Below are 20076 nucleotides of genomic sequence, written 5' to 3'. Positions count from 1 at the left end.
ATGGTTCTCTACGGAGATGATCAGGTACGCACCTGGAAAAGTGTTCCTTTGGGGTTCTTTTCAAATCTGAAATGCTCCTTACTCAGTGTTGTCCAATGTACATCTGCCTAGCCGGGAAATGGGGTAGCCTGAGGGAGAACATAAAAGAGTAGATGGGCGAGGGCGTTGTTGCAGCGGGTGGATTGTTTTGCCTGCTCCGTGCAGCCCAAGGCCTTTCCTGCAAGAGCGACGGTCGGTCCCTTCTCTGGCCGAGCCCTGATATTGTAGCACTTCTTCCCTGACCACTGCCCTTCATGATGGATTCAGCTGTCAGTCATGAGCCGAAGGCTCCCAGCAGCTTGCAGGTTTAGGCCTTCCCATGAACTAACCATGGACACCACCTTTCTGGTCTCATTCTGAATGCAAAATGTTGGGGTTGGCTCTCCTCTTCATTTGGAAACTGGCAGCTCTCATGTATTTGTTACTTTTATTGGTATTCTGGGCTCAATTTTTGCAAATTGCTGAGCAGCTTTGTGAAACTGGTGTGTGCCTTCAGCTCTTGCTGGCTTAATTGCAGGTCCTTTGATAGCATATATCTACAACATGAATTAGCCATCTGCTAAACACTGCCTGTTATGTTTGTGCCAAATCCTGAAATCCTTGCCTGTGCAAATCTGCCTTTGAGATCAGGGACTGAGGGGGTAAATATGTGTGTGCCTATAATTTTCTTACAAAACATTTCTTGGCTGTTTCTGTTTTTTCAAATTTTGTAGGGCTGTGTCAATATTTTGCTCATGTCCTCTGTGGGAGAACTCCTAAGGTAAGCACTTATGTTTCACATATAATACAAAGCCACGTGAAAAATGAAAGTCTTTAGTGCTGCTCAGGTGGGAATGCTGATGAAATCTTGTGAATTTTTGCCAGGTGTAACTTTCTTCTTTTGATCTTGTATTGTGATGTATTATCTTGATTTATAAATGCAGTAATTAATGTTTCCCAGTCTAGCTTGGACTAGAATTACCCATCTGGAATGCCCCATTCTGATGCTGTTGCATAAATGTGTTTGCCCTAAAGCTGAAGGCAGAGCAGATGCAGGGACCTGCAACCAAATGAAAAATTTCTGTGATACTTTTTCATGATCAAGCCAGCAGATGGTGCTTGTGCCCTTGCACGTTTCTCGGAGAAACCCTATTGCAGTGTGTTCAGATCAGCTTGCTTCTGCCCTATCCACTGGTGTATAGTATTTACCAGAGGAAAACTGCACAGCTCACAGCCACTTGTCACTTTTCAGAGAGCTGAAGGATTCAACACTGAAGCAATACATATCCCACAAGATTTCAAACCGATTTTGCTTTGGCTGTTTCGTGGTCTGTTTTCTCAAATTGTTGCCTTGCTGTCATCATAATAATTTTGTGGGTTTTTTTTTTCCTTTAAATTTGGAAGGTGGGAGGAGGAGAGTATTTTGTATCATCTCTTTGAACAGCTTTCTAAATGCAGCCTGCTGAAACAGTCTGAGAGAGATGGCTTAGGCCTCTTGTATAAGCTTGTTGAGGCCCAGGGAAGCCTGTATAAACTGGGATTATTTGAAGTCGATGCTGAAAGGTTTGTTCTTATGGGAGCCATGCTGTGAGACCGTTTCAGCCTGGAAGAAAATGATCATAGAAGCACAGAATCATTATGGTTGGAAAAGACTTTCAAGATAGTTGAGTCCAAGTGTAAGCCCTTTAACACCCTGTCTGCTAAACCATGTCCCTAAGTGCCTCATCTACACATTCCTTGAACACTACCAGGAATGGTGACTCCATCTGGGCAGCCTCTTCCAGTGCTTGGCTACTCTTTCCATGTAGTGTCTAACCTGAACCTCCTCTGGTGCAACTTGAGGCCATTTCCTCGTGTCCTATGGGTAGTTATTCTGCCAAAGAGATCAGTCCTTGCCTCACTACAACCTCCTTTCAGGATAAATGTATCAGAAAGGTTCTTTTCTGGGCTTTGGCAAGCACTGATACAGAAGTGCTATGCTTTCCCACTGCTGAAGGGAGAAATCTGGATTCCCACATTTGGAGGGAACTGGGGACTGATTCAGTGCCTGGTGGAAGAGCATGTTATGACTCCCATCAAGTAGTTTAGTATTTTTGCACAATACCGGATCTCACTTAAAGAAGTAAAGGACAAAACTTCTAGCTCTGTCTGTTCAATAAGCAAGACCTAAGCCCATGAGGCAAAGGTAGCTCAATGCTGAGAAGCTGCAGAGGGTATGGTGTTAATGGTACTGGTTTTAATTATTTCAGCCAAGCATTTGAGGTAATTGTTTCATTTGATGAAACGTGAGAGGAGGGATCATAGATATCTTCTTCAGAACACTATGTAGGCTTATTTGTGTGAAATAAGTTGGGAGACTCTAGATACCAGCCCTTATTTTCTATCAGTGATTTAGGGCCAAGAGAAGCCATAGTGCATCCTCACTGAGGATGCGTATGAGGACTCAGCTGTCTCCTGCCTGCTTCTAATGGCTCGGAGGGTGCATCTTAGAAAACTAGAACCCAGTTTGTTGTGGAGACAAGAACGTGTCTCCACGACACAACTCCTGCTTGGGAGTGACCCTGCACAAATGATCTGCTCTGTTCTCTATGCCTCCTTGGACTCTTGCTTGGATAGACCTCCTTAGCTCTCCCACGGGTTTCATTGACATCTGTATGTCTCCTGGAGCAGCCTGGAGTCTGGGATTGACATGGAGCTGCTTGTAAAGGGCAGCATAGATTGAGGCAATCCCATATGCCAAGGCTCAGGTGGGAATTCTCATGCAGGCACTGATCTCTACTGTCCGTGGGTGAAGGGGATGAAATGCTGGTTTACAGCACTCCAGGAAGGGTAGTTTTCTTTCTCCCCACCTTTGCACCCTTGACTTTATTTTTTTTTCCAGAACATGGAAGAAACTGCCAAAAACTGATAATATGCCAAGCATTTGTCTTGAGAGTGCTATTCTCTCTCCCAGTGTGACTTACATCCGCTGGAAAGTGCATGAGGACTGGGTTACACAGGTAAAAGAATAAAAAAAATGGGAGAGCTGGTCTGTCGTTTGATAAGAGTGGGAGCAGCAGCATGCTGAGAAGAGGCTCAGCTACACGTTTACACAATTCACGCTCATGAAGAGTTTAATTCACTTTATTCATCTGTGTTTTTTTCCTTTCTATAGAAAAGAAAAAAGAAAGGGAGAGAGAGAAAAAAAAAAACAGAATAAAAAATAGCCCAGCAGACTGTATCTTCCTATGGACACAACTTTGCGTTAAACATTATTCTCTCTCATTCTTTGCAGCTGAGTTACTATGACTCCATTAAAGCTGTAATTTCGACCTCCAGCCACGAGTCGACAGCTTTAGTAATAGGTAACAATTTTGCTTATCCTTAAAACAAGTAGGAAATTCTTACCAGATAATTTGTGTTCTCTGTGCTTCCAGGCCTGGAAGTTTACTTCCAATTTACTGTAGTTCCACCATAGTGTCATTGCTACCTTCATACCTAGTAGTGGCCTGAAGTGTAAACATGTTCATTGATGACAGAAGGCATCCAGGTTCTGGGGACAGAGTGGAATGGAAGCAGAATTCTCTCCTTTTTTTTTTTTTTTTCTTTCCCTCTGGGATTACCTATTGTACAGGCACAGGTAGGTTTTGTACATGTGAGACTGATTCATAAGCCCCTCCATGGCCAGTAGAAAAGGCAGCAGCCTTGCAGCTGAGCTGAACTGATTTGCTGACCAGTCTTACCAACTTTGGGAGCTAATGCAGGAGAGCAAGAGTCGCAAAGAACATTTGCCACTTAGTAACCTATCCCTATGGTCTAAAAATATCTTTGACAAGGACCTGAATCCTCAGGTTTTCTGCAGACTCCCTTTTTTCCTCTTGCCTGCAAGTTTACACTGAAAACTTGGTGAAATGTCAGAAAATATAAATGATTGCCATCATCATCATCATTAGATTGCCATCTAATTCATTTTACCTCACTAGAAATAATGCAAGATAAAAATCTCTGATTGATATGATTTGTTGATATGTTGGAACTAAAGATTTTCTAAATGATAAGAAAGTGTGTGTACCTTGGGCAGAGGTACAAGCTGGAAGGTATGGCCTTGGGGGCACTGTCACAGTCTGAACCCTTAGTGGGGAAGTCAGTGTGTCCCAAACACCAAGAGGAGAAGCTTTGCATTAATTCAGGTGATAACATAAGAATAGACATCTGGAATATAAATAATACAGTTTTCAGTTTTGAGCTTGTGTCCAGGAATACTGAGAACTCGCCAGTGCTTTAAAAATGAATATTTAAACCAAAGGCTAAATGGTTACTGGGGAATTTTCATAGAATCATAGAATCATTATGGATGGAAAAGACCTTCAAGATCATCAAATCCATCTGTAAAACTATCAATCACAAGCATGCCTGCTAAACCATGTCCATCTGTCCATGAAATCTATCAGAAATCTGTCCTTTGGGTCACAACTTGCCAAGAGTATGCACCTTGTAAGCTCAATGTCTGTCTTGAGACTTTGAGCTAAAATACTAAAGTTCTGTGTTACATGCAGGCTGGCTAACTTTATTCAGTCTTTAAATAACCAGTCCACACGAAAAAAACTTACGTGTTTGGTTCCTTTCGCTTTGTATTTCTGGGTCTTGTTAGTGGAGGTGAAATGAACCCAGCAACTCCATGGCTTCTTTTCAGCAAAGCACCTGAGCAGCTGCTGAACCCCGAGCCCAATGGGACACATGCAAATGTACTTCCTTAAATGAATTAAAGACATAAGAAGGTCTCTCAAATCTTTTTCACTCTTAAGCAAGTTGATTGCAAAGCTCCTGTTAACCTCCCTGAGCAGAATCCCCTCTTTTGAGGGTAAGTAAATAAATACATTTCCTCGATACACAGATCAGCTCGCACACAGCCTTGAACTGTGAAGCTCTGAACATTTCCAACATCAGAGTTAAGTGTGTGCAGCTCTGCTACAGCTCACTGCCGCCCAATTTGTCTTCATCTGCCCACAGGAAGAGAGTGAGAGAACTCCCGTCTCCTCAAGGTCACCTCTGGTTTCCATGGTGACCATTTAAATGTAATTGTCTTATCAATCGGAACCTCCTTTATTTTCATAAGCAACTATAAAATCTCTGCTGGTTTCCATAGCAACCATCTTTAAACACGTATATTTGCTTTCTTTAGTCTTAGCTGAATTGTTGGAAATAGTGCAAATTAACTGCTGGTACAATATTTCACATATTTTTTCTCTTAAGCTATTATTTACTGTCACCCAGAACAACACTCACGATGCCACTACTGTCCTTTTGTTCGTGCTTTTTAGAGCTGCTCTTTGTTATCTGCCCACGTGAGCAAAGCATCTTAAAGTCATCATTTTCCTGAGGAACAGGAAAACCTGAAGCTTCTGGAGTTTAGTCTTCCCTTCCCAGTTCAGGCCCTTCTATCTGTCTCTCCCAGACAGATGTGGTGCCCTTTCATTAGCCCAAATCACTTGTGGGAAAAATTTGCAGGAATAGCACCTCCCCTCTGGTAACCTCAGCACAAAGTACAGTCATTACTGAACAGCAACACTAGGAGTTAGTCAAATATTATTACCCATATAGTGTGAAGAATATGCACAAGGTTAATGGGCCATCTACACTGCAAATCCAATAAATGTCAAGGATTTTTTTTTTTCAGCCTAGATGTGGTGGCTGCAGACAGAGCGGGTACCACATTGGCTATGGTTTCATTTCACGAGACAGCAGGCAGACACAGTTATCTAAAATAGCTGACAGTGTGACACAGTGACGACGACTCTCCTAGTTCATGATCTGACTAAAAACACATGTTGTTTTTCAATTTCGCGGAGTTCATTTCTCCTGGGTAGATCATAACTGGAGAATGTGCTTAGTTCAAGGTTATAAAATTAGCAGTAGATAATTATTCCGCTCTGAAACTCTGTGGCAGCTTTCGCTGGATTCCTCTCCACAGCAGCAGATCACAACCCTGCTGCATAAATACTGCTCATTTTGTGTAGCTTCCAGGTTGTATAAAAAGGGAACATGAAATACTGAAGAGGAAGAAAGGACCTGAACTCCCCCTGTGGTGCTGATTCCTGTCTGTCATGGCCTTTTCTTATTTCTTTTTTACTGTCTTGTTCTAGGAAAACATTTGTGCTTCGGGAGAGACATGACATAAGTGTTTGCTTTTCTCCTAATGCCTGATTTCTGTCTGACACTTGGTCTCTCTGGGGTTTTCCTTTGCTCTCTGCTGCCCAGAAGTCGTCACAGGTGCAGGCTGTGTTTGTGCCTGTGCCCTGGGATGAGCAGCACATGCAGGGACACCAGCAAGACCGCATCAGTCTGCATTGCTCCCTGGCAAAAAAAGTTGCTAATACACTGGAAGAAGCTCCAGGAAGAGTAAAACAAGCAAATATATTAAAAATATTTAAAATTTAATAAAATTTAAAAGGTGGGGGGGTGGGTTCCCTTATTCGGAGAGATCAAAGCAGCTCTGTGTCAATTAATGAGAGACTCAGTAACTGTCATCAAGGATTAAGTATGGGAGGAGGAATACATCAGTGTGATAAAAAAGGGTATGAGTTAACTTCTTCTAAAATTAAGAAAGATGAAAATCTAATGACTCAGGAGCATAATGCCTAATTCGCAAAAGGTGGTAGGTAGTCTAGGGGCTTGGAGTCCTTCCAGCTGCCTGGCTTTGCTGAGCGAGGTGTCTGTTTTTCCAGGATGCACTGTTGGATCTACTAATGTTGAACAGCGTATGAAAGAAATACAGGAGCCTGGGAAAGGCTCAAAAGGAAGGAAAGGGCAGCCGGCAATGGGATCGCCTCCAAGGAGAGCCAGAGGGGATCAGACTGTGTTCCGAGTCCCCAGAGGAGTCAAAACGTTTGCGTTCAGTAAGAGGAATAATCTCCTTGTGACCGGAGGAATGGATCGGACCATCCGGCTGTGGAACCCCTACGTGCCCAGGTGAGGGGGCTTGTGACACCTGCCAGAGGGCTTGGGCAGGACATGTCATAGCCCCCAGTGTCCCCAACTGCCCATGGCCCGACTTTTGTGTCACTGCTGTCTGTATGAATCTGTGAGCTCAGGAACACCAAGCACTCTGTGGCATTTCCTCTGATACAACCAGACACCCAGGTGCACCGTATTGGAGGTCTTTATTCTTAAGACTGCTGCCCCCCATTAGCTCATTCAAACCCCAGTGAAAAACAGCTTCTATAAAAAGGTGTTTTGCAGAAAACCAGACGTTTTTTGATGAAAGCTTGGCAGGAGCTATTCCTCATCACTATTTCTCATCGCTGAGCTCCCAGAACTGTGTCATATTTTGCAAAAACAGATGCCCAGGGAGGGAGGAGGAGAGCCTTAGAGTCCAAGTCATGGCTATGTCAAATCATTGTAAATTACCAAGATGCCTAGAAGTCTAATAACAGGTTCAGAAGGCCCCTGTGTCAGGTACTGCATGGAGAGGGAATGCCAGGAGTACATCAGAACTGAAGTTTGCAGCGGAGATGGAAGCAGACAGAGTTAGGGAGTACAGAGAAGTGGGGAAACAATATTAACACGCAGGAAAAGCCACTTTCTTCAGGCAGATGCTTGCAGTGCCTCTGCCTTTATTTTAGTGAGGAGCTACTGTTGCTAAAATTTTTGTGAGAAAACTTGCAGACAATCATTAAAAGATTTAGGGCCATTACATTTTATTTGTCCTAATAAGAAACTAGTAGATTGAAACTGTTTAATATTGAACTATTCTTATTTGAATTCCAGCCAATGCACAGGCATGCTCAGAAGCCACACAGCACCGATCTTCTATCTCCACATATGTGAAGAGGATGCTAAAATAATATCCGTGTCCACAGATAACACAGTAAAGGTCTGTAAAGAGTTTTGATACAATCCTCTTGTTCTTTCTATGTAAATTTGCTGAAATTTTCCAACTTCTGGATGTGTGACTAGTGTATAATCTGCACAAAATAAACACATGCCCTTTGCCTATATTGGATAAACATCTGCAATTGTGAAGCCAAATACAGAGCTTTTGGGACGCTGGGTTGTGTCTCTCAGTTCAGCTTTGCTCCTTTGAGCATCTTTATTCTCACACAGCATAACTGTGCCTGGGGCCCCCGCCGCCCACACCAGGCAAAGCGAGGCCTGAGCCGCTGCTTTGCTGGTGATCAAAGACCGGGTGAGACTTCTGCTTCAGGCCTCCCTTCTCGCTTCTGCACACAAGAGATGTGCACAGCTGTGAACAGGCCAGGAATGAAAGCAGAATTTTCCTATTGGTACATCTGTACACTCTTCTAACAGCCCTTTTTGCCTGTGATCCTTGCAATGAAATGCTCCGAAATGGCTGAACAGTTTTTGCCAACCCCCTACGATCCTCCTGCAAGCAACACTAAGTGCAGCCTGCGCAGGACGCTCACCCGCGTGCTGAGGTGCACCAGGCTTTGGAATAACACACATTCCCCTCCTCTGCTTTCCATTTTTCCTGTAGATTTGGGATGCTGAGGACCAGAGCTGCTTGTTTTCAGCTTGTTCAAAAGCCAGTGGAATCAAGGGCGAGCTCTCAGCTTGCCTTTATGCACCCGCCATGCAATCACTTTATGTTGCTGCAGATTCACTTGCTCTCCTTTACCTGGAACTGAGGTAAAGGCAGCTGGGGACAAGGCAGGGGAGGGGGGCTGTGCTCTGTCTCTTTTTCACTAGCCTGTGGTTTGGTAAATGTGAAATCAATGACAGAACAGTTTGCTAAGGACGCATGAGAGTGCCATAATGACAGCAGATAAAGAACATACTGTTTGTTAAGGACTAAAAGCCTCATTCTCCTTATCTGGGGTTTTAGCTCCTTTTGAATTCAGCATCCTTCCTTCTCCTCTTTGCCTGATGTACCAGGGAAAAGATGGAGAGCAGCTCTAAGTGCTCCCACCTTTTGTGACGCTGGTAAAGAGCGTGGCCCAGCCGACCCGATCCCGCTGTGGGGAGCCCGGGGGGAAGCGCCGGGTGTGCTGGGTGCTTTCCAAGTGCCTGAAGTGGTTTTCTGTGGAACAGGCCTCTCCCAGAGCGCCGCTTGGTGGTCTCTCACCTGGAGCCTGTTCTGTGCTGCAAGTTTAACAGAGCGTTCAGGCAGGTGGTGAGCTGCTCCGAAGGATCTGTAAGTGAAAACGGAATTGCTCTAAAGAGCTACTTCTTCTGACATCCTCTTAGCTATTTTCTGTCTGCCTGTGCATTTTTAATGCCCCACTCTCCACAAGGTATTTAGCAGCCCGTATGGTGAATATTATAGCAGGTATAAAGCAGCACACATCACATCCATCTTGTCGGCAGCTGCTCCTGGGAACATGAATCTGTTATTTATGCTGTTCCCTTTGCTGCCCCCGATCCCGTCAGACTGTGCTGGTGTGGAGCCCACCGCGGTGAGCCCAGCACATGGCAGCGGGTTGCACCACAGCAGCCTCATCAGCAGAAATGCAGGTGCTGGATACCCAGAACCACCTCAGCACTAAGGACTAACCCCCCTTCAAGTCTGTCCTCCAGCCCCTGCTGAGGGAGATGTTGGAGATCTCAGTAAAGGTGACAGAGGGACATGCCTTTCCCTTGCTGTTCTGCAGAAAAGAAAGACTGAGCATGAAGGTGGGGACCCAGGTGGCAATTCAAATGGAAATCTTGGGCTTCTTTTCAGACTCCAATTTTCTTTGATTTTTGTTTTCTTTCTCTAAAGACAGTTAAAGTGTGGGATTTTGAAACAGGAAGGCAGCTGTTTGAGTTCACCAGTGCTCATGGGGAGGCAGCAATCACCTGTTTGACTTTTGATGACAGTGGAAGAAGGTACATTTCTTTACATGTTTTTTAAGTCTCTGTCGGTGTTATTGCTACTAAATACAGAAAAAAAAAAAGAGCATGCATCTTGTTTTAGATTGGTTACAGGAGCCCGAGATGGATGTTTGAAGATATGGAATTACAATAATGGGCACTGTCTGCATATTCTGAAGAGAGGTAAGCAGTTTGGGAATGTCTGGAGGAAAGACTGGAAAATATTTGAAGAGCCTAAACGAGGCTGGATTGGTTTCTTTTCTCCCACAGAAGACAAGTGTGATGAGATCTGTGACTGCACCTACGTGGAGGTGAATAAGAGCAAGTAAGGTCTTCCACAGCACTGAGTGAGCCTCATCCCAGGGGTGGATGCATTTGGTGGGAGTTTATGCAGCAAGTAACCCTGCTTTTCCGTGGGAAGGTTCTCTCCTGGGACATTCCTGAGGGATTAGTCAGACCTGCATGCCTCAGGCAGAAACATGTGTTGCAGCTTCTGGAGAGAAAGAATAAAATAAAATAAAATAAAATAAAATAAAATAAAATAAAATAAAATAAAATAAAATAAAATAAAATAAAATAAAATAAAATAAAATAAAATAATAAAAACAAGCAGAACTGCAATACAGGCAAGCAGAGCAGCCCAGCCTGACCAAGCAGGCTCAGGTTGTCGGTGCTGCCTGTAAGGGAGGCTCAATCTGCACGTCCACAGTGGACCAATGCCCAGGGAACACCAGCAGCCCCAGAGAAGCTGCAGAAAAGGAGGTTATCTGGGAAAAGGTCTGTCCCAGAGGCTCTGCTGTGTCTCCCTCATCCCCACACCACCTGCAAAGGCAGGGAGCCCAGGGGAAGGTCCCTACCCCTCCTAGGATCCCCCGGGGAAGAAACGTCCTGCCCTTTGCAAGGATAAGACTAAACGTTGTGCGCTCTCTTGGTCAGGACAGAGTCCCTTAGCAGAGCTGGCCCTGAGCTAAGGAACTAACTGAAAACTACATTGATGGGATTTTATATTTTTCAACCGCCCTATCAACTGCCCATGTCTTTTAACATGTATTTAGACATGTGTATAAATCAGCTGGTGCTCTAAATTATAGGCTGTCTGTGCCATTGCTCTGCTGCATCACAGACAACACACCCGTGCTGTTTGTCATATAGCATCACATGTAAGTCAGAATCTGTTGCATTAAGCATAGTGCCAAGCACATCAGTGAAAAATGCTGTAGTTTCCAACAGGAAGAGTAAGACCAGAGTGGCAGATTGCAGGTAACTGCTTCATCATTTGGAGATCAGTGAGTAAATTTGCTCTTGTATGAATATTTGAACTAGCCATTTTGAGGTACTTTGTATCTTTTTAATTTTGGAAGAGATTGTTGATAAAGCAAATACTTCCTGAGCTGTGTCCTGAATATTCTCCTAGGTATATTGTAGCTGTTGGATGGGACAGAAGAATAAACGTGTACTTTGTAAGTAGAAAGACTGCATATAAAAGAGATGATCTATTAGCATAAAAATATTGGTATTAAATTCCTATTTTAAGTGAAAAGCATAATTCAGTGTTTTGATCTTTGTAAAAACTGAACAGGAACAGAAATCTTTTTACCCCTACCAAAACCTTCTGTCTGGGCTTGAAACCAAAAAAGTGTCCAAGTTGCACAAATCAAAGGGATACACAAATCATTCCATGGGACAAGTGCTGATTAAACTGGGCCTCCCCCTCTCTAGACCGTGCTGGTGCTCAGCTCGGAAAGCAGGCACAGTTCTGAGGCTGCCTTCGAGGCTCGTATGTGTGACGTGGGTGAAACTGAGCTGCCTGGTAAAGCCCCAGTCCCTTGGGTTTCCTTGGCTTTGGGGCCTGGGAGCAATTTCTTTGAGTGCAGCTTGGCTAATCAGCGCAGAAAGTTGAGTGTGCAAATCTTTGCACAGTAGGTGCCACAATGCTTTCTTGTCCTCAGATTTCAGTATTTTGGTCATTTTTTAGGGGAAGAAAGTCTGTGTAAAGCTTTACTTGGCAATGATTAAGGATTATGCATTTCTCTGTTGTTAGATAGCCAAATCGTGGTGGCCTCTACCAAGGTTAGGTTTAAAATGCAGAGAGGAAACTTATTACTTCTGTGATATGCAGGGCTTATTTTTTCCTCACAAGATGCAAGATTTCCTTCTGTGCCCTTGGGAATTGCCAGCTTCAGGGACCTCTTTACCTTCCGTGGAGTGGAATTTCCATTTTCTGGCAGCTCTTTTCACAGGGTTGAACTGATAGCACTGGTTTTCCCTCCCATTGAGCTGGTGGATGCGTGTCTGCGGAGAGCATATATGCACATATCCTTCTGGCTGGGGAGATACAGTGTCTCCCTTTTGTGTCTTCTTTGGTACAGGACTCCACAGAGGAGCTTCACCGAGTTCAGAAACCTCAACCGTTCTGGCAGGATGACATAGTAAGAACCCACCTCCAGTCTGTTTCAAATACATTTCTTAGGGAGACCTGTCAGTTATGGCACAGTCTAAGGCAGCATGGCTTGACTAATAGATACTTGGTCAACATTTAATTTAGACAAGCGAGATTTTTGTAACCAACTGTTTTATTTTAGCAGCACATATGCCTTGGTCACTAGTTTTCTCCATTATCTAGCAGAAGTCCAAAACAGAAGAAGCTCAGGGAAGAGGAGATGGGTAAAGCTAAATGTTTGTGAACCAAGATGGGAGGCGGAAAACAGGCGTCCCCACAGCCTTCCTGGTCATGGAAAATATAAGACTTACTTTTTGGAGGGGGAGATGGAGAAGGGAGAGGTTATTCCCATGCTTTGTGTCTAGCACATTAGACCAAGAGCAGGGATCACTTCTTCTAGGCTTTTGTGTGTGACCAGACCAAGCCAACAAGAGCCTGCAGAATAAAAGCGGGCGTTGAACAGTTCTTTCCTCATGGCTCTTTTTCCGTTTGCATCTAGACCCAGGGTCATAAAGAGGATATCTTGAGTGTTGCTCATTGTCCACCGGCTCTGCTCGCCACGGCTAGTTACGATGGTGAAATTATAGTTTGGAACATGAGCTCTGGCTGCGTCTGCTGCAAACTGCACACTCCACGTCCTCCTGACTGCGCTATGGGAGGAGGCAAGTACCGCTCGGGAGCAGTGCGGTGACAGTGAATAAACCTCTGCTTTCCAGAATATTTGCAAAAGGAAAATTTTAAAAATATATATTTTAGATGGATTAAAATGGTTGGTTTTGACTTTTATGAGGTTATTTATACCATATATATGTATTTTACAATTCGTAAATCCTATCATTTGAACTGTTTTTTGAAGAAAAATAGGCTTTTGTTTCAAAATAGGCTCTTTTAGAAACTCTCAGCATTTTCCTTTCTTTAGCTCCAAAATAAAACTGTAGTAACAACCATGCAGAGTGCTCTCCATTTCAATAGTCTCAATCTTTCCACTGTGAAAGGTTTCCATCTTTCTCTGATCAGCTCTACTAAAAACCATCAGTGATGACAGTATCTTTTGTGAAGCTTTGAAGGGACATCTCTAATAAATGCAGATCAAACTTGTTACAACTGTGTTAGAAAAAGACAGAGATGGGGGTGTTTTGTTGTCGTATTTCAATATTTCAACAGGAGATAATCTCGCTGTATCAACATAATTAATTTTATTGGTTCAGTTTTGTTCTTTACAGAAAAGTAATTCTGAACTCTTCAGCATTTAAGCAGCCATGCACTGAACACATGGATTTTGTTCTTCCCTTTCCTTTTTAAGCCGTAGACACAAGTGTTTCCCAAGTTGTATTTCTAAGGACTCGCATGGCTACACTTGAATCTGGAGCAGCAACTCTCATTTCCAATGGCCCTCAAGGTATGAGCCAGTGCTGTGATGTTGTGATGTGGTGCATGTCCCAGCAATGTCACAGCTCAGTGGTGTCTGGAATGTTTTTTAAATGATCTGTACTGTATTTTTTTTTTTTCAAAAAAAGAGACCTTAATTATTTATTAGAAAATTGTGATTGTTTCTCAGAAGTATCATGAATGATATTTCTTCTTCCTCACTTTTAATCCGTAAGGATGTATTTTCAGATTACTGATTTACAGCATCTAAAGAGAGGTCACCATCCTAAAACATGTTCCTGTGGCTGCGGAGCACTCCTCTCCCGTGCAGTAAAAACTGCAGGAGCTCTGGCCCTGGGATAACATGCTGATAATAAGTCTGTTCTGTGGGAGGATATTTTATTGATCTTTACATTATGTTAAAAGTTTTAAGTGAAAATAGTCACTTGCTTGGGAGAACACCTGAGCTGAATAATAAAAATGATGAAACATCACTATTAGAAAAGTCGGTATATGTAATGTATGTAATGGTCAGTAGAAATAACCTTGCAGACATGAGGTGATTAGTGGAGAACAGCTTGATCATTGCTTCTGATTTTGATTTCATCACTGCTGTGTTCCTGGTCCAATAGACTGCACCGTTGCTGAGAAATATTTTTGCTGTTGTGATTTGTTTTTCTGCAGGTTCTGTCAACTTCTGGCGTTTGCTCAGCGGAGCCCGGCCTCCAGCCAGCTTCACACCTGTAAGTTTGCCTGTTGGCTGTCCTTGCAGTCCCGGGTAAACTGTATATAAAGAGGGGAGAGGAAAAGCACCATCTCCTTGATCAGCCATTACAAACGCGCATCTCCTCTTTGGATTTGCTACATCACCTGTATGTTGGAATTTAAGCCCATTGAAGTAGGCTGTACTATATTACCCGGTAATTTGCAGCCTGTGATAATCACACTTGAGTCTTTGTTTCAGTCTAGAGTGAAGTCTCCCATCAGCAGCATTGCTGTCACTGCTGATGATTTGCTTCTGTACGCGGCCGATCGCGATGGTTACGCGTATGTCTACAGCATCAAGGATTACGCCCTGGGGAGCCCAGAGCAGGAGCCACCACCATGTACGTAGCATGAATTGTTTTTCTGAATGGTCATATGGATGTGTGTATGCAACAGAGCAAACACAGTAAGAGAAAATAAGGATTAAAATGAACAAAGTGCTCCTTATGATTTGGGGCTATGTAGTAAAAACAAACAAACAAACAAACACAAAACTTGAAGCAAATCAAAATACTCTTCCCTGCCACATTTTTAATCTACTTTTATGTCTTGTACATTCTCAAAAATCCTTACCTTGGTTACATGATGACTTGTTTTCAGCACAGCTAAATTTGCCCTTATTTTAAGGTATTTTAAGTAAAACAATTTAATGGTCCATTGCCTAAATTCTAACAAATCTACTTTGAATTCAGTAGGAGGTAAGGATTGAGCAAAATCTCTGTAATGTTGTTAGCATATCAACCTGACACTTAAATCCATGCAGTGTAGTGGAAGCTAAACAGATGTACATCTGTTTACCCGGAGCATGTTAAAAACTATTTTTTTTGCATTAAAACAATGTTACTTATGCAGAAATATTTAGTTTCTATTTCATAGGCTTTGTGCTCATTCTTGCACAAATTGTTGTTGCCTCTCTGAAGTGACACAGTATTGTATTGACGTGTATATCTGTATTACTGTGAAATATATGGGATATTACAGATTTATTTTTTATTTTGCTGTAGATATGCACCGGTGGCGAGCTCACATAAAAACGGTTGTATCGTAAGTATAGCCTCAGGAAGTGCAGTAGATACGTACAAAGTACACAGACCTACTAACAGTTGCTTCTTAGTGCAAATGTATTTAGATGAATTACCATCTCCGCGGGCACCACCGCAGCTCTCTGCTGTGCTCATGTTCAGCGGCTGCCCGTGGCAGTTACTTTCTCACATCGCGGCAGTATCATGGAGCCATTTGTACCTCGGTGTCCTTCAGCGATGCGTGACGCTGGCTCAAGTTAGCGACGCTGTCACACGCTTCCTGGCAGGAGCCTCCACACGCACCCCCCTCTCCCCTGCTCTGTCGTTACAGCCTAGAGGTGATAGATGAAGACAGAGTCCTGCTGTCCTCATCTACAGACTGCACCGTCCGCTTGTGGAGTCTGCATGGCGAATACGTTGGTGAGTGAGTAGAGCTGACAGCTGAGCACTGCCACGAGAGCAGAGGCAGAGCTGCCAAACAGCAGATGCACATAAAAAAAATACCTGCAGAAAGCTGATGTAGACTTTTATCATTGGGGTTTTTTTATATATACATATATACACATATATATATACATATATACACACACACACCCCTTTGGGTTATGACTTACTGGGTGCCTAAGTGAGAGATTCTTGGGCTGCAGCAGTGGATTTTGGACTTGGGTCTGTACTTTCCAGTTTTTCATCTTACATTTTACATCACTTAAGGGCTACACTTAAACGACCAAGAGAGTTTTATTAATGTCCACAAGGAAGGCCTACAGGGCATTCTCTTCTTTCTCATTCTCAACATGTTTCTTACCGTATTTACAAGTGAATTCTGACAGCCAGAAGAACTTAAGGCCAGTTTATGATATTCTAAAATCTGAATATGTGGATGCTGAGGTTTTATTATGCCTTAAAAAAAAAATCCATGGAAATTACATGTTTAGGTCCTATTTTTCCATTTGCATTTTTGATTCCTTTAGCACTTTTGAAATTAGCTAACATCCACTGAATACTGTTTTGGGGGATTGATCAAGGTCCATGAAATAAACAACATCTGACTTTGAAGATTACATAAACTGTATTTATTTAATTGGGGAATATTTTTCAAAGAGCTGTACTGTAGCTTAACCACAGGCCGATGCACAAATATATGCATGACAAATATCAGCATCAGAGCAGCAGATTCCTTGGAAATTAGTCTGCTCAGCCATAACCAAAGTTTATATCCCCATCCTCACCTCAAATTTAGTAATGTACCTGGCAGCCTACTATCCTTAATTTCAGAGATAGGAAAAAGCAGCCATATGAAGAGGTAGCCTGGAGCCAAAGCTCACTCATAGCAATGTCTCAAGTCCCTCCTCCCTTGCTATCTAACAGAGACACTGTCTGCCATCTGTGGATAACCATGGACAGATTTTTTTACTTTGTTCCCCTCACATCCTTTTTTCTTTCTTTCCTTTCTTCCGTCTCTCCTCCTCTTTCTCCTCGTTCCAGGGACCTTTGGCCAGACAGAGCCATGGGAGGTTTCCACTCCAGCCTCCTGGAAACACCCCGGGGTTCCCTATGAGATCCTCACAGACCCACAGAGCCTGCCCCTTCATCTAGGACAAGCTCCTGCCTCACAAGTCACCAGCTCAGAGCAGAGTCCCACAGCCCAGGAAAAGCCTGGGCCTAAGGTTGGTGCAGACCCAACACTTTTTCTCTGTGCAGTGGGTAAGACCTCCCTTGCCCAAAACCTTAATGTGCATAGCTGGCCTCTATGGTGTTTCAGAAAGATTATTTTATTTTGGCTTCATCGTTTCTAGCAGGTGGCATGGAAGAAGAACAAACAAAAACAACACAATAAACAAAAAAACCCACACTACTACAAAAATGGGGGAAGTAGTAACTAACTAAAGAAACATTTCAGTGAAGGATCAGACACATGAACAAGTGTTATTATGCACCTTGATAACTGAACCTTAATTATAGTCTAAACATTGCTAATCCCTTAAATTGTGAAATTACGCTGTAGATTAAACAAACCCCAAAACGTTCGAAGATCTTAAGAGTCTTTGCTTTGCTCTTATCCTTTTGAGGACATAAACCTCTACTATAGTGGCTTAAAATACTTAAAGATCAGCAGGGCAGGGTGATTTCCCCTAATACTGTATGTCCTTTCAGAATTACTTCGATAAATCTTTAAAAAAAAAAACCGTAATGACAGCAAACTATAAAAACAATTCTAGGAAGTCTTCTGCGTTTTATCAAAGTTTGGAGCATCCAGAATTCAGAATTACAGACATACTGAATTTGAAGCTATTTGATGGGTGCTGGGGGCTTACAAGCCATCTAAAAGCAGCAGTTAATTCACAAGACCATTATGTTAGGAAGGTAAGTGTATAAATGTCTCACCTACCATTAAAGTAAGGTTAAAAACAACCCTTAAGGCTAGTCTGAATAAGTGCCTTATGATGGATTGTGACTCACATCCTTAAACATTTTTAGTGGGGGCCTGATCTCCCTCTATCCCTCACACATATTTGAATTGAAGGAGAAAAAAGAAAAAGATGGTCTTTACTAGGATCTTCTAGGATCCATTTTTCTAGGATCTTCTAAAGTCCAAAGAGTCTTAGAAAAGCTCAGAAGAAAAGCATACCTAAACAGTAAGAATACATTCACTGTTACTGGATGGTCTACTTATTAGTAATGCTGTAATAGCAAAACAATTGCATATAGATTTGCTAATTTAGAAATGAGTTTAGTAAGCCAATTCAATACATTACCCAAAATACTCCATCAGAAGAATTTTAAAACCTTGTTTTAGGGTAATCAAGTTTTTTTCTTTTAGAAGGGTGAGTGGGAGGGAAGAACTTTGTGCACTATTTAATGGGTAGCGTGGTAAGACCAAAGAATTACCACATTAATAAGATTAAACTGATTAGCAGTCAAGGTTTATTCCTTGCCCTGCTGAGTGTTTTTTTTTGGCACTTTGCAGCATGAAGAAAGCTCCTGTCCCAAACATCCTCACATCCCTCTTACTGATGCTGAGATCAAAGAGGGAATGAACAAGTGGCTTTCACAGATCACCGGTGAAAGGTAAACTAGAAAGTGAGAAATTCATTAATTCAGAGGAAGGGAAGAAGCTTGTATTACTAATTTCTGCCCTTTTTTATTTTTTTTTAAACTTTCAGATTGAAGCACAAGCACTATGAAAATTTAAATAGGCTGCTCAATAAGGGATTAACCACTTACCACACCATTAACTGCTATGAAATAGTCAATGTTCCAGAAGTTTGTGAAAAAGCTGATTTGTCTGTGCTTGGTACAGATTTATTTTATGAAGGTTCATTAGAGGAAAATTAGAGCAACACTCTCTCCTGAAGTAACTGAACATGTAACAATCCATCACTCCCGTGCCAGCAAAGCTTCCCAGGATAGCTCCAGGACTAGCTGTTCCATTAGAGTTCTGCTTTCAGTGAGATGTCTCCAAGATATTCTTTATTTCAGTCACAGGGCTAGAACCATACTATGCATTTTAAGCAAGTAATAACCTATGCATGAAGTAGTTAAAAATCTTAGTGCTTAAGTCTTGATCCTACCATTACATCGGAACAATACATCAAGTATTGCCTCCTCCATCCTCCAAACAGTTTTGAAATCCCATCTGACCTCTAAGCTCTAGAAAAAGGAAGAATCTAAATCTATTTGATGTTTCCTACTGTACACAATTCCCTAATTCTGGCACAAAGAGCCTGTAACAAGGATGTGCCCTTCAGTAGCCCAGTTACTTGGGGCCATTGCTGACACCTGCACCACCAGAAAGCTGCACGCCCTGTAACACTGCTCCTGCCCCGGCTGTCGGAAGAGCTAGGGATGCTGCTGAAAGCAGGAATGGGAAGAGAAAGACTGGGCAAGAGTAAGACTAGTTGGCACATTATAAGCACCAGTCCTCACAGCTCTACTCCTGACTTTAGTAACTCTAGAGGAGCAAAACTTCCTCTTTCCTCTTTTTTTGTTGTTGCAGACAAAAATCGTACTGAGCCACATCCTTTACCTTGCATCACTGAACTCTGTGGCTTACAGCATCCAGCTAACACATACCTGATTCCTCAGTAGAGTTCGACATCTAAAGTGGAGGATATGAATTTTCAGCCCCTTCCTCTGCTACACGTACCTAAAAATATAAGCTTCTTTGATAGATTTCAGAGATTCACCTGAGAAGAGTTTTTAGTTCTTAAACCACTTATCAAGGTCTAACCAGAGTCACTTACTTAAAATATCTGAAACAGAGCTTTTTAGCTCAATCTACAATAAAAGTGTCTGGAACAGAGCTTTTTAGCTCAATCTACAATAAAAAGGCACTTGAAATTGTGTTAAGTCTTTAATCATTTTTTAAATATCTTCTGAACTGCAAATTGTAGTCTCTAAGCTACAGGGATCTGAATTTTACTTTTTTTAAAAATCAAATTCTTCATGTTTGTGAAATTTTTGGGTTCCTTCAGCTGTGCTCATTCTTCAGGGCAAGGAAAAAGCAATATTTGTCTCTTTGGTTAAGCACTTGTTCCTTTCAGCTTACTAAACAAACCATACTGTGCTAAGCCAGAGAGCTGCAGCTTTTTAGGACTCAGGCACAGGAAAGCAAAGCAGGGGCCTTGGGTATCTGCCATCAACAGTGAAGAAGGTACTGACTTATACCAGAAG

At 42.5% G+C, this 20076-nt stretch overlaps 1 protein-coding gene across 1 annotated transcript; it reads left to right on the top strand.

The window, feature by feature from the left end:
* Positions 1 to 19491, top strand: LOC104568364 (cilia- and flagella-associated protein 337). Its single transcript, XM_088522146.1, has 22 exons — positions 1 to 24; positions 2835 to 3017; positions 3293 to 3362; positions 6723 to 6966; positions 7765 to 7870; positions 8492 to 8643; positions 9046 to 9148; positions 9716 to 9822; positions 9911 to 9990; positions 10078 to 10132; positions 11222 to 11267; positions 12177 to 12236; positions 12747 to 12909; positions 13551 to 13646; positions 14300 to 14358; positions 14580 to 14721; positions 15385 to 15424; positions 15734 to 15822; positions 16888 to 17069; positions 18371 to 18471; positions 18567 to 18697; positions 19400 to 19491. The coding sequence occupies exons 1-22, from the start codon at positions 1 to 3 to the stop codon at positions 19489 to 19491; spliced, it is 2325 nt and encodes a 774-aa protein (XP_088378272.1).
* The last annotated feature ends 585 nt before the right edge of the window (positions 19492 to 20076 follow it).

Source organism: Tinamus guttatus, unplaced genomic scaffold, assembly GCF_059628265.1.
Source record: "Tinamus guttatus ecotype Peru unplaced genomic scaffold, ASM5962826v1 Tinamus_guttatus_pri_ptg000150l, whole genome shotgun sequence".
Lineage (NCBI taxonomy): Eukaryota > Metazoa > Chordata > Aves > Tinamiformes > Tinamidae > Tinamus > Tinamus guttatus.
The sequence above is the reverse complement of the archived record's forward strand: the minus strand, read 5'-3'. Positions and strand labels throughout refer to the sequence as shown.

What these genes read in the sequence shown, in the direction of transcription:
- LOC104568364 (XM_088522146.1), top strand. Translation starts at nt 1, where the DNA reads ATGGTTCTCTACGGAGATGATCAG. An exon ending in CTCCAGCCAGCTTCACACCT is followed by an intron (nt 14,359 to 14,579) that starts GTAAGTTTGCCT and finishes TCTTTGTTTCAG; the next exon opens with TCTAGAGTGAAGTCTCCCAT. An exon ending in AGGAAAAGCCTGGGCCTAAG is followed by an intron (nt 17,070 to 18,370) that starts GTTGGTGCAGAC and finishes GGCACTTTGCAG; the next exon opens with CATGAAGAAAGCTCCTGTCC.